The sequence below is a fragment of the Geospiza fortis genome, unplaced genomic scaffold (assembly GCF_000277835.1).
Source record: "Geospiza fortis unplaced genomic scaffold, GeoFor_1.0 scaffold112, whole genome shotgun sequence".
Classification (NCBI taxonomy): domain Eukaryota; kingdom Metazoa; phylum Chordata; class Aves; order Passeriformes; family Thraupidae; genus Geospiza; species Geospiza fortis.
Window position 1 is genome coordinate 21,464,732 of NW_005054298.1, and position 15,070 is coordinate 21,479,801.

Sequence of the window (15,070 nt, forward strand, 5' to 3'; positions counted from 1 at the left end):
TTTGGTGGAACAGTAAAAACTCACGTAATCACACACCTGTCTCCGCTGCATCTTCCTCCGAAACTCTGATGTAGTGAATGTTTACAGTCTTGCTGCAAAAAAGCTCCAGTGAAGGCTGTTACAGGCTGCAGTAAGGAAAAGACATTAAAACACGAGAGAAACAAACACAGGTTCTGTAATTATACTTTATTGCAACTCTGATGCTTTGTCTGCTCTTGGAAGACTCCTTTAGCTAAATTTGTTTCAGGCGTTATTTTCCTGTTCCAATTAAAACACAATAAGCACATATAATTTTCTTATTATTTTATTGAAAATGTACATTTAAAAAAATACACAGACATCTTACTATTATGGATTGCTGATAAAGATGCTCTAAAAGTTAATTCTCTTTTTATTTTCTTTCTTCCACCTGTAGTCCCCATTATCATATAATGACTCCAGTCTGAGCACTGCATATTGATTCACCTTTATAAAAGGGTTGGGGAGCTAAGAAGATAGGTGGGACATTACTGCAATATATTCAGTAAACAGAGAATATGGTCAATTATAAATATTTTATGTTCTGTACATTATTGCATTAGGGAGCCACAATGTTATGCAGCATCATTACAAAGGAAACTAGTTAGAAATTAAGAAAACAGGATATTTACGTACAAACACATGGATCCATTGTCTTCTTGAACAACACGTGAGCTGTGGCAATGTGCAATTGAAAAGCTTTTTTTTCTCTTTAAACATTGCTTAGCAACACCAGTGAAGAAACAACAAAAATAAGTTAAATGAAAGTAGCAAACAAGCAGTAATCTTAACTCTATGTTATATGGCTTTCTATTCTTGATTTCTCTAAATAAAGTATGACACAAAAGAAATAATTAAAAGCTTCAGCATTGCATTGCTTTCAAACATTTGCACAGAAACTAAAAATATTAAAATCAGACATGGTACATCTGTAGTACTACACAAGATACACCAGTACTGGGGTCTAGGACAGCACATAATCCCTGTCAACAAGAGCACATGAAAATAATGGATGCAATTATTTCTTGAGATGTTATCTGCAATCAAGCATTTGGTACATCTGCCTTTTCCTTTTTTCCACATTAGATTATACCCTGTTGCTTTTCAGAGAAGTATTTACATAGGTGTGAGTGAGGAAGACCCTAGTTTTCAAGTCTGTCAGGAAAATATTTTATGTTCCTTGATTCCAAGGTGCATCGTACAAATTGAAAAACAAAAAACAAAACAAAAACAAACAAACAAAAAAAAACACCAAAAAAAGCCAAAGAAAAAGGAAAAGAAAAAATGAATAGATGCTTTAGTAGTACAAATTTTATGAGCAATTTAATTTTTAAGCAAATTATGCTATTTTGATTAAAAAAACAGAGACAGAGAGAAGACAGAGTTGTCTAGACTCCAAAATACAGTGCTGCCAATGATGGATTTTATGATGCAGTTGGATGAGGTGTCATGCTGGATGGCATTGCAAAACAGAAATTTTAAAACCTCAACCCCTTTCCTACTTTCCTTTGCCCTTTGTACTGGCCATAGTATCTCTTTCTCACATCAATAAACTAGTATGGTGCAAAGAGAATGGAGGCAGGCGTTGCCCGGATGGGCCCATGGGCCGGCCGGAGGAGGGCTGGCGGGATTGCTGGTGCCTGGAACAGGGATGCCGAGGGCCGGGGAGGGAGGGACAGAGCTGATGATACAGCTGCAGCTGCAGCAAGAGGAGAGGAGAGGAAAGCAGGTGCCAGAGGTTTAATCATGTCCTTCTGGAATGCAAGTTTTGCCTGGAATAAAACACACACACAAAAGCAATGTAAATACGGTTCTCCCAACGCCCACTTTTGCACAAGGGAAAAAGTGAACCCTGGCATAGGGAACACTGTGGCTTCTCACAGAAACCTCTTACAGCTGCTTAGAAATGTTACCTGCACTGTCCTCTTACTCCCAGGGCGATTAAAGCAACCAAATCCTATATTTAAATATAAATAAATCTCTTGAGTCTAGAGACCATGTCACTGATGTTTAGAAGGAAGCATAATTTGCAAGTGAGTAACTTTATATAAATTATAACTGTGTGCATGAAATATTAAAAACACCCTCATAATTAAGACTTCAATATAAAAAGTCAAATTTTCCACTTCCAAAAATGAATTGTAGAAAAGTAGATTGGACAATATGGGAAGGTAGTTTCAGGCCAGTCAGCTTTGCGTCTTCCAATGTAGACCAGCTCTTTTCAAAGTAGAAATATTATTTAAGATTGATGCCAAAAAGTATTTTTTTCTGAAATATATGTATATATATGACTCTACAAAGGATCTACAAGCATTGCTGGTGCTTGTGGTGAAACACCTAATCAGAAATATATACACTCATATTATCTCTCACTGAAAATGGTTTGCACTACAAACATTCAATTGTGGAAGCAAAAATACTCATGTCCTTCCTTTATAATTGGTGGTCTCTCCTTATGCAATAGACCATAAAATGATGTATTATACAAATGAAGAATATCAGCATGGCCAGAACTTACCAGCTGGGGAGAATTAGAGTAAGCCTACAGCATTTTCATTTCCCTCTAAACAATTACACAGACATATCAATATTTCAGCATTTACAGGCTTTTCACATGCTTTCTCTTAACCACACACATTTGCATCTGTTTCTTTCCAACCTGTAAAATGATTTTGTGTCATAGGTGGCAAGCATTTTTTTCAACGAACACTGGCTGTGTCATGAGCAAATAAACATACAAACTGTGCTGTGCTAAAGCCAGCCTGAACTCTGGCTGCAGATGATCAGCAGGACCAGCTTGGGGGATTCCTGGAAATGCAGGTGCATGTGACAGGGATTGGCCAGTGGCACAGAGACAGGAGAGGTGTTTGATATCCAGTGACAGACATGGCCTGAACATACAGGCAGTCAATTCTCCTAAACACCTGATGGCTCTTTTGCACCAACTCATACATGCACACAGCATCCTGGTTTGCTGTATGCAGAGAATGAGCACTAGTATTTTTATATCTTAAAAATATCTTGATATCTTAATTCTACGTCCATTTCCGTGACTGCATCCATCATAACTTATAGTTCTCTCAGGTATGCAAAAAGACAGAGCATACCCATTTCTGTCTTCAAAGAGAAGAGCCCTCGCCCAGCAGAGCTGATACCTTTCCATGGGGCACATGGTCCATTCCCCATTACACTGACTACTCCCTTCTTTCTAGCAGTAAATAACACTTGCAGTGCTGTCTGCATGCCTTGGAACAGGCAGACAGAACACATAACTATCTTCACATCTGATTCCTGTGCAGACTCAGCCTGCAGGGGAAGAGAGGCTGCAGAAGCGTCAGGTCTGTCATGTTCCTGTCTCTGTGCAGTGGGAGTCCCCAAGGTCACAAATTCACACAGACAGTGATGAGAAATAAAAATACTTACTGCTAAAATACTTGGGTTGCGCTGCAGTTTGTTGTAAGGACTATATTTAGGTTTCATAGGCTTTCCTGCAACTCTGTCCTTATGCCTTCGGCTGGAAATGTGCTGAAATAAATATCCTCACATTTAATTAGCTCTTTAAACATTTCTCCGTTTTGAGTTTGAAATTGATTTATCAGCAGGATATGCCTAAGCCCCTGTTTGTAAGATAAAGTTCTTTATAGAGAGCAAGGATGAGTTTTGCTAAATTAAACATAACAATTTGGAGCATATCAAATAGAGAATCAGAAACTAACCAAATACAGCATATTTTGTGATTCAAGACAGGGTTTGCAAATTATTGATAATTTGGTTGGTATTTCCTTTTTCCACTTGAGGAGCCTTAAACCAGGCAGAGCTGTAGTCACTAGGTCATAGGTATATTCAGAAGTAAGAGGTAAATTTCCATCTAGCTGATACTGTTCAGTTGTGTAAACAATTCAATATTAGCTGAAGGAAGAACCAGTACCCAGGGATATGTCTACACATACATTTAAAATTATCTTAGAGCTAACTGAAAAACAGGGAATGAGAGGACACATTCACACAACACCATCCAGTCAGAGATTCCCATTTGGGTACCAGAATCACTGCATTTGTATGGGCTCAGTTCTGAACCCAGGGCTAATTGGCTCAGAGAACAGCTCCACGGGCACACAACAGCCACACTGTTAGTGATAATGTTGTTCTACATAATTCAGACATATCTACACTATTAGCCTACTGGTGATTGTCCCAAACCAATAGATTTGAATCATGTTTTCCTTCTCACATAGCATTAAACATTACTGGAGCAGACTGAAAACAGCACTGAAAGATGCATTCAGGGAACCTCAACCCAGAATTAATTATAGTTAGGAGAACAAGATTCAAATCCCTATCTTGAACCACAGAAAACTTTTAAATGAGATCTGCTATACCATTCATGGACGCTGACACCTCTGCTTTTACAACTATCAAGCCCATTTTTCCCAACTAAAATAAAAGGTGAATTTGACCTACGATGAAATATTTAGAAATAGTTGTGGGAAGACAGATAAGAAATACTAAGTTTGTTCAATATTCACCAACACATCTTCATACAGCCCTACACTGCACCTACAACATTGCAATGTAACTACAACCAACAAAGAGCTCCTTACCTGTTTAAGCTGAATTTCTGAATTAACATGGACATCACAGATTTCACAATGGAACGTCTTGTTCTGCAGTCCTGAGCCTTTGCTGCCATTCTGCACCTTCATTCGGGATCCAGGCCTAGGGTAGGACTTGATGGGACCAGCACCATTCCGAGCCTCAACCATGGTCTTGTGCTTGGAGCCTAATGGGCAAGGAGATGCAGGTGAGTTCATGATCAGCAGCACAAAACATTCCCTCAGCCTTGGGACTTTATAGCATTTATCTTCAAGACAGAATGGTTAAAGCCACCACAGACTGGGACTAATGATCGCTCTTGTTTCAGTCAGTGTAGCTCATGTGTCCTTGATCTAAAGGGCAAGCCAGAAGGCTTTGTGCAAAGAAAGGAACAGCAGGCATGCTGGATCACACTGTTTGGGCCAGTGTGTGACTGGATGGCCAAAGTGTTTGCTGCTTATTCTTTTGCCAAATTCCATAGAGCCAGCGAATAGCAGAAAATGGTATTAGCCAACATTGGGACAGGAACTACAGCAATCCCTCAAAACCTGCCTAGGAACTGTAATACTTCAATAAATATCCTCTGATTCAGAAGAAACGGCTGCTTTACCCATTTCAAGAATGGATTACAGCTGTAAAACCAGCTTCAATGGCTTGTTAACAAGCTTTACATCACCAGCACGCCATAAACAGACAGAGCACACTAGGGATTGCTGCTTGTGGCCCAAAAAAGGGCACGTAACTAATCTTCAATAATCAGAAGATTCTATGACATCTAGGAAACCTAATGAGCCCACCCTAAAATTATTTTTAAAAATCAAATAACAAATAAATTATTGTAACATTTACCAGCAAAATAACATATACTAATGATAATGAAATAAAATATGAAAAAGAGAGAATACAGGCATTTTTGAAACCTTAAGTGTTTAGAAACCACTATCTTACTGTGATGCTCAGTGTGAAAGGATCTGATTAGTTAACATGAACTGTAGGGATTTTGTCAACTAAAAATTTAGAGAGTACATGAACAACAGTTAAAAAAAAAATTAGAGATAGCTTTAATAGAATATCAAAAACCACACAGGAAACTGCCATTAACAGGCCAGCGTTTTAACTTGCTATTGTAAGTTTTAACTAAAAGACACTTCAGTGAAGTGTGGCTACCACCTTGGAACATTGAATTTTAAAAATGTTAACACACAGCTGACTTGTACCATATGGATACTCACCTGTATTGTGGGCTTCTAGTTGTGAAAGGGAATTCACAGCCACTTTGCATAATGAACAGTAAAGTAGTTTTTTGGCTTTTTCCTCTTCTGACTCAGTAACTGTGTTAGCAGCTCCGTTGGTGCTCTTGGAAGATGAGGCAGGTGCTGCAGGCGCCACTCCAGGTTTGGGAAGAAAAGGATCCACTTCTGTATTGGACTGCTGACTCCCACTGTTGGGCTTTTCATTCCCTTTATCTTCTAAAAGAAACAAAATCCATCTGTTGTAGTTTTATGCCGCGCATACAAAAAGCATACAGTAAAAGTCCTGTGGGTTTAGTAAACATAACACAACAGGGGGCTAATTTATCTTATTTTATAAAAGAGAGCAGCATCCTTGAAATCTTGTTAAAAGTCCTGCCATGAAATGCATGTAATTTGACAAAAAGGGGTGATTTTCCCGTTTTTAAAGTTACCAGTGAATACCAACGAGTTCACCAAATTCATGCCAGATGTTGTTACTGTTGTGCTGCAGGCATGACCAGTTGAAAGGAGCCCAAGCAATACCAAAGGAAGCCAGGCTTAAGGACTGGACAGCACTCAGAAACAAGCAAGGCTTTGCACTGGGGATTAAAAAATATTTCTCAAAAGGTTTACATTTGCCTTTGGAAGGGCTCAAATTTCTCAAAGTCACTGGGAGGACACTGAAAGGCTCTAGCATCATCTGACATACATCCCTCATTTCAGTTCCAGGAGTTATGGTACTACACATGGACATGGTTGCTAATAATTTTAGGTTTTTCCATTAACGACTCCCCAGGTATTTGTAGGTCACAGGGGGCTTCTGTGTGCATTCAGTGCATTCCTTTGTCACTTTACAAGCATGAGTCAATCATCTTGGCAGGTAGGCAGGTATTGCTTCATTTTGCAGATGGCGATCAAAAAACGAGAGATAAAATGTCCCAGCTGTGCCTGCAGAGGAACTTTGTGCCAGAGCCAGTACTTAAATGCTCCCTGCTTACATGCTGCCCCTCAAGGGCTCATTGCATTTGAAGCTGTTCAGCTGCAGGCCTTGTGACCACAAGCCATATTAGCTGCCAGCAGTGAAACAAGCTCTGTCCAAAACAAACATGGGATAAGAGGGGGACAGTGCAGGGGTGCTGGTATGAGCAACTCCGACAAAACAGACACGAGAAATGACTGAATAAGTGTCACTCTGAACAACCGGAATCAAATTTCATCATCTAAGCAAGTACAACATCTACATAAGAGCAGCCTCCCCATTTGAAACCCATGGCTTAATTTGAAATAGAATTGAACTGACTTGAAAAACTAGGCTCTATTTGAACATTTATTTTTTAACATGGACCCTTGCACTTTATGTTTACAGCTATCAGACCCTGTCTTAACATGCCTTTGTGTATCAGGCCAAGACTGCTACCAAGAACTCTGAAAACAGGATTGTACCCACTCAAGCAAGCACTTGAAAGTGTGTATGAGCTATGAATAGCCATCCTGAAACTAACCCCCACAGTTGTTGGCATATTTCCCAGAAGTGCATTGCAGTACATCAATTTTAGATTGTTATAAACCAGGAGAAAGAAAATTCTAATAAAAGAACTATTATTTTTTTAAATAATAAAAATACTTTGAAATTACACAATATGAACTATATCAAACATTGAAAATAGTCAAGTACAAAGACTATTATTATGACCAAATTAATGTTAAAACCAGATTCTGAAGTTATTTTGATTGACAAAGTACAACAAAAGAAAGTGATGTTAAATTGTACTTCATGGGCTACTCAACTTTAAAGTCTCCATAGTAATAAGTCACATCTTCAAAAATCTAGAATACTTTATATGACTTATGAGTCTTCATAAAATACAGTTTCAGTAAATAGCATTCGCTAACATTTTAAATTAAAGTTTTCAATATGGAAAATTCTCAGAGGTGCTAACATCTACAAAGGAAACACAATGACCAGCTGTCATTTGCAAATTTACATAACTGAAAAATAGAATTGTTGTTGTTTTTGTTCTATGCAATATTATGCCAAACTGCAAAAGACATAACACCAGGATATATGTGAACCAAAATGGAATAAAGAAAGGTTCCAAAGTATTTTGCATTTCAGGCCTTATAGAAAAAATACACCTACATAACTGCCGGCTGTATGTTAACACATACCAACTACACTTCTAGTTTGGCTTTGGGGTTTTTTTATGTTGTTCCCCTGTATTTTTTTAAATGTAAGGATAAAAAATTTGGTGCTTTTGAAACACTTCCTAGTGATAGAAATCATCACCCCTGTGCAACAAGCACAGTGCTTACCCTCCTCGCAACACCCCTGCCTGCACGGATCTCACTGACCATAACAAGAGGGAGCAGACTTTGTTTTGCCATAAAGTATCTGTGGAGTAAGATCCCAAGATATGAAAGAAGATCCATTTTACATCGGCCACCAATTACCATCACAGAGTGACGGTTTTCCAGCGCTGAATTTAACAGATGATTGAAAAAATTACAGATTTCATTTCCCACTTCTCCTCACTTAGCTAGACAACAGCTGATGTAGTATGTTGATTTTTATAATATTCCCCAGATTTATAGTGTTTTCACTATTCATATTCCAACAACTCTAGAGTATACACACTAACAAGAAAACTTCTACAAAACCAGAGGGAAGTTACCAGCATGCAGCTGGGCTCAATTCTGCCAGTATTGCAGCTTTTGGAAAGAACCTCAGTTCACATCATAATTCCACTATTTGGAAAGCTTCCTGACACAAATAAGCTCTTCATCGATGGGGGTGTATAAGGAGAGACATACTCCCCTCTATGAATTAATATTTCCTTCCACCATTCTAAATGTTTAATGCAGAACATCTTGAAAGATCATCATTGGAAGGTTATTATGCAGTTGAACTCCCACAGAAAGTACAGGGAGCTAAGTGCGTATTTGTCACTGCAGTGGGCCCAGAGCTGCATTTTCCTGGCTTCTAAAATCAGAAAATTGCACTTCTCCAAATGGGCTTTTGATAACAGCTTACTGTTTCAATCCACATAATTCAAAACACCATTACTTACAGTTTTATGTTTGAGACAGAAATGCCAACTATTCAACAGTGCAAAGCACAGGAAATGCAAATTGCATGTCTATACAAAGCACAAAGACTATTACTCTTTTATTTGCACTTATAGCACATAGCTAACAATATCTGCATGCAGAAATCAAAAAATGGAACTGTTAATGCTGCCTGCATACCCATACTTCCCAACTATCACCACCTTATAAAATAGATGTGACTTGTGAGATGCAGCTGTAGGATTACAGTCCTCTTGCTATTTCTGAAGGTATTACTGAGAATAGGCTCAGATTTGCTCTAAACTCCACCTGGCTCACGACCAATAGAGCCAGGCAGAGCCCAAAGGTGTGCAGGAGTCCATCCTGCCTGGACCATGGGCACACCAGCTTCTGCTGCACAGCTTAGCAGAGCACAGCTGGAAGCGTGACACCAGGGCAGTACCAGCCTACTGCCTGAAGGCAGTAGCTGTGACTCAACCTGCATCAGGGTCAGCCTGAAACACTCACACCAAAACTCAAGTGCAAGAAGTTAATTTAAAATCTAATTTGTACTATTTACCTATGTTCCTTTTCCATGCAGAAGAGCCATGTTTCATGTGTCTTAAATTCCTCTCTTAAATTCCAGAGAAGTAAATTGATGATTCAAGTTCTTACTGAAGCCTGGATTTATTCTGAAATAGACCCCAGGGAAAATAACTAAAGCAAGCTAATTAAGTATTGCTTTGGGCTCGGTAATATCAATGCTTTTCTCACCCATTGCATTGTTTTAATTCTGCTTTGAAGTTGTTTTCACATATTTCTGCTTGTTTGACTCATGCTTGTGTCAGCACCATGTTAAAATTCAAGACTCATTTATCTGATCAGTATTGTCTCGTTTTGAGTATCAAAGTCAGGACACTGCAGGGCAACACCTCACAGGTTCAAACCTACAGGTTCTACTGCTTCACTTCTACAGCTGAAGTGACTCACTGACCTTGGCAGGTCATGCCACTCTCACTGCAGTTGCTGTGGTGTAGAGAATGCGTCCTATCCAATATTGGCTTTTATTTTTTTGAGTCAGTGATGCTTTGGTGCACATTAGAAAAAAGTTTCATTTGGACTTCATAAAGGAATCATAAATGCTATTTTCAACAACAACAACAACAAAAAAGTAACCTAACATTCGGATCCTTAATTCAGAATTTACACTCTTGATAAAACTAAAAACAATGTGAATTTGAAACTTCTCTATAGATTTAGAAATCCAATAATGTTTTTCAGTATCAAAATATTCAATGCTATTTACACCCCTCAACATGCCCATCTACCCAGTTTTTATCACTGATGATACGCAAAACATCTCTACAATAAAGTTCTGTTCCACAACAGATTGTTCAACTAGCAGTTAGAATTAAAATATCCAAGGTACTGATGGTATGTGATACACTTGCAAGAACCCTTCCCAATACATATGCTAAAAGCTTTCAGATATGAAGTTCTGCTATGATCCCAACAACCCTTACAAAACTGTCACGTTTTCAAACTGTAAAATTTTCTGCTGTATGTAATAAATAAACAAATTTGCTCTTGCTGTAACAGTAACAGAAAAATGTTCCAATTACTGAAAATACATATTTTGTGCGTCTTCATGTAATAAAAAAGTAAAACTTTGCACTTGCCTGCTTCTCTTCACCACCAGAAACGGGGAGTGTTGCGCACAGCCTGTGCTGAAGGCTGGGCACACAGAGAGGGAAGGATCCTGGGGCTGAGAACACTGCCCAGCACTGGCTGTGATGCAGCTGGCTCTCCACTGGGAAGAGATCACACCATGCTTACAGCCACCCACTACCCTGCTTCAGCTTCACACCTTCCCTTTGCAACGTCCTTCACTGCATCCCCCAGCTCCAGGCACTGAACAGCAGCTGTGCACAAAGTACTGACAGCAAAAGGGCAGCACAGCCACTGCAAGGTGGCCACTGCTGCTCTACAACCCTGCACTGAAGCTCTTTTGTGAGCTTCACTGAGATTCACTCATTTGCCATCCTAGGTATAGAAATCTGATCTTATATTTCTTTTACCTGCTTGCACAATAGTGCACATTCCCAAGTTAGAAGAGATCATAATGGAAAAATTACTTTTGGCAGTAAAATGCTAGTTATTCTCCATTGTAAAGGTAAGAAAATAGTAAAAACATATGGGTCTTTTCTTCTTGAAAAACATGAAGGAAAGAGCCACGCAATATCCAGTGCAATTTCCAGTCTAAACCAGTCTCAATTTTTTTCTTGTGTAAATCAATCATTGTATGGTTATCAGGGCCATACGAACAGTGAGCACAACTGATGCACAGTTAGGGGCAAAGCCTTTGGGTCAATCAGCCTTTTTTATGGTGGTGCCTTACAATAGCACATCACTGCTGAAAGAACAACCTTTCAAAAAAAAGTACTGCTTGGTGATCCTGTACATTTTCAACTGATTTCCAACAATGTCACTTCCTATGGTAACCGAAATCAAAAGCGATTTCTGAAAGTGAATGTTAATATTTTATTTTTGAGATACTAAAAGTGTGGTGCAAAGATTGGCTTGTGATAATCTTGAGTCCACATCAGTTGTGCTACAGAGAGTTGCTATTAGTTTGAAGTGTTGATTTGGGAGACTAAGAGAGAGTTTGAGGGAAAGCAAACATATCTCCCATATTGGTAAATGTGCACTGAGCAAAACAGATTATCAGGTTCTCCCTGTAATTTCAACAAATCCATATATGCCTGTGAATATTGGGCTGCATTAAACAACTTCTGTAGCATACAGTGATTACAGAATGGGAAAAGAAACTGCGTGACATTGTCAGTGTATTAAACATTCTTGCCCCAAACAACTGCATAGAAAAGGTAAAATCAGTTGCATTAATTACACTAGTAGACAATCCAAGAAATTTTGCTGAAAAGCTTATCAGTAAAGCTGTATTCGCATCCATAAACAAAAAGTAAAAATTTGTCTGTTGAAAAACAAAATTCTCAGTTTAAATTTGACATGCTAATTGCTTGGCACATGTGAAATAAATCTAAAAAGTGATGAATTTAATTACATTTTTTCCCACATTCGCAAAGTATGCCTACTGACAGTGCTAAAGATAGGTTACTTGAATAGTTACTCAATAGTCACCAGTTGACCTCTGTTCTAAGCTTTCTGCACACAGAAGAAGCTGATCCCCAGATAAAATAAAATGCTCAGTTTAAGGGCAGAGATGACCCCTGCAGACACGTATGAAATCACAGAGAGATACAGCAATCAATCACTGACACAGGCACCATTCTGGCAGTCAAACTCCTCACAAGTGTTTTCCTGTTTTTCAGTCCATCACAGCAAAAGCGAAATTTTTAAAGGTGAGAATGAAAGAAGTAAGTTTAGCAGCTGATTTCAGGGAACTCTTCACAAATAGGTCTAGGCAAAGCAGGAAACTGTATCAGAAGCTGGTTTCAAATGGCTTTGTGTGGTAGTTGCAAGACAACATTTGAAAGTGTATTACAAAAGACATACAAAGGTATGGAGAGCTTTGAAAGTGAAGGTCATAAATCTGTAGAGAGAAAAATCAATACCTCAGAAATATTGTAACAAAATTTGCAGCATTTAAACCAATAAACATTAAAGTAGAGAGATCACAGTCAAAGAGATAACAAGCCTGGCTGAATGTAATTAAGGGAGATGTTAAGAAACTGCAACAAAATAAAACCAAGGTGGGGAAAACTGATTTAGTCACACTGTACTTGTAGGACTGCCTATCCAAACATTAGAATCTACCCTGGAACACACTCCTGGGGATAGAACAAGAATACCCACAAATAATTTTATTAGAAACAAGAACTGCTGTACATCTCCTTGGCCTGAAATAAGATTTGAAGGGAGGAGGTCATCAGTGACTGAATTTCCAGGATGAAAAGAAGGGCCTCTTTCAGTGTATTAGCAGAAAAGTTATTTAATAGAAAGTCAGACAATAGCTCCAGTAAAGAAAGGCAGGTTTCAAAACACCATTCTTCACAGGAAGCATTTTCTTCTGGTTCACAGCGCTATAGAGGAATAAAGTACACACGCACAAAATTAATTGTTGTTCTTATGATGGCAACGATGAACACTTAGAGTAATATATGCTGTAAAGACAATAGCAGGATAGCAATTAAGTTACTAGTGGTCACAACCTTCACAGATTTATAAGTACTCTGTTCCTGCATCTCAGCACCACTCACAAAATCCCCAACAAAACAAACAACAAAGAGCATTAGATTATTTCTTCACACTCATTAAGAAGGAGTTAGCAAACTTGGATAAGGTATTTCAAAATAAGTTTTGTTCTATCTGCACATTTGCGGAATAATGAGACTCTAATGGCTGTCAGACAAAATACCTACTTTCTCACCGGTTGTGCAGTCTACTGAGAAATGAGGCTGAAAAATCCGTAGGGCTCTGTTCTAGAAAAATTCCACTGCAAACCTACATGCAAATCAGACAGCACAGTGTATCTATTAACCCTTTGGTTGCTTTTCATTTTTGTAAAATGTGTTTTCTTGTACTTCAGGCAGGTATGAAAAAGAGTTAAATTTTACATAATGAAATAAATCAGTCTGATACATGCTGAGGAGAAGAAATTTTGTCTCTACACAAAGATGAGGAAAAAATGGAAGTTATAATTATAAAGCTTTTCCTCAAATGTAAATGTGCCCCCAAATAAGCTGCAACATATTTTCTCAAGATACTGAAGCTAACATCAGGAAAAGTCTGGATGGCTGTGCAATATTAGGCGAACTTGGCAGCTAGAACGATTATTTGATTAACTGCATCACTACTCTTCAACAGGCTGAACCCCAATATCCTTTTTTACTTCAGAAGTATCACTTGCATGGCTACATTACAGCAGTGATGCTGACAATTTCTTAGATAGATCTTATTTCTGATTTGGCATACCAAAGGCTCTTACAAGGGAGCCTGCATTTTCTTCAGAGTATGAAAATATTTGTGCTGATCTGAATAAAGATGTGAAGTTAAAAAAGGTTTGCTCTTGCAATTTTGGTTGGGTTTAATTTTTATGAAAGTGGACTGATGAGAATTAGAAAATATTCAGAAGTACATGTAGCTCTGCAAGTGTAAAACCTTGCTCTGTAAAATCTATTCCTGTACCTATCTGTGCACTTTCCTGAACCGTAAGTTCCTGCTGCTTTAATTACTGGGTTGTCAGAGGTTATCCTGCTGTATTGCCTATGATTTTTAATCAATTATTTACGCACTTGGAGATTCTTAGGGAATTGGTTTATGCTGGCTGGCTAGTGCCTGTTTTACAAGACAAGATCAAGAAAAATCTGTTTGCACTCACCAGCAGGGAAAGGAAAAAAATGATACATTGGCACATACATATAAAACAGAGTAAAATAACTGCAAAATTGCTATTTATCAACAAAGGGCATTTCAAAAGCCTCTTATTTCATACTTCAACACAATGCAATTTCTCAGTGCAAAAGCTACAGGAATAAGAAGGGTTGATTTTGTACTGTTAGTCAAAATGCAGGTGTGTATGTATTACTTCTAGAGAAAACATACTTTGAACACTCACTTAAGGCCATTTGCATTGTGCCTCTATGTCACCTGCTGATCTTAATGATATTTTACAGAATGCACATTGTATCAGGTTCTCTTTTCCTAATTTGAAAAAAGATTATTACAATTCCCAGGTTCCTCCTCCTCTAGTTTTTAGACGTATTACTTCTGGAGAAAATCAACTTGTCTACAAGCACCAACACAGAGCAATTTCCTAGTGTACAATGCCAAGTTCTATGTATTTCTCAGTGACATGTTGATAAGTTAGGAAAACTGTCACTAGAAGTTTGTTCATAAAACTCAGAAATATCAATAGCACTACAGTGTTGGCAACTGAAAACGAGGTGAATCTAAAACACAGATAGCAAATGTGAATGTTAATTTAAAGAGTATCCATAAACTCAGATCATCCAAAGCTCAGTCTTCTTCCTGGGTCCTGTTGCTTTATACCCAGGCATATTTACTTTCATCTTTTCTGAGCTATGTGAGTCTGTTTGGGCTGGAATAGGAAAATTTGTGAGTTGGAAAATTTTAATACAGTGTGAGTAAAGCTTGAAATGCAGTATAAGATTTGCTATTACAAAATATATGGGTGAAAGCAA

The 15,070-nt window shown here is 38.2% G+C and overlaps 1 protein-coding gene across 5 annotated transcripts in view; it reads right to left on the minus strand.

Annotated features, from left to right (window-relative positions):
- Positions 1-288: 288 nt before the first annotated feature.
- The window catches only part of ZNF385B (zinc finger protein 385B), a 150,795-nt gene continuing 136,013 nt past the window's right edge, over positions 289-15,070 (minus strand). For all 5 annotated transcript variants that reach the window (XM_005415893.2, XM_031058955.1, XM_031058946.1 and 2 more), the window contains 4 exons: positions 5,844-6,080; positions 4,620-4,798; positions 3,442-3,543; positions 289-1,790 (listed from right to left, as the gene is read on the minus strand). In XM_005415893.2, the coding sequence (XP_005415950.1) occupies positions 1,572-1,790; positions 3,442-3,543; positions 4,620-4,798; positions 5,844-6,080 (737 nt within the window). In that variant the 3' untranslated portion in view covers positions 289-1,571. The remainder of the gene's footprint in view (positions 1,791-3,441; positions 3,544-4,619; positions 4,799-5,843; positions 6,081-15,070) is intronic.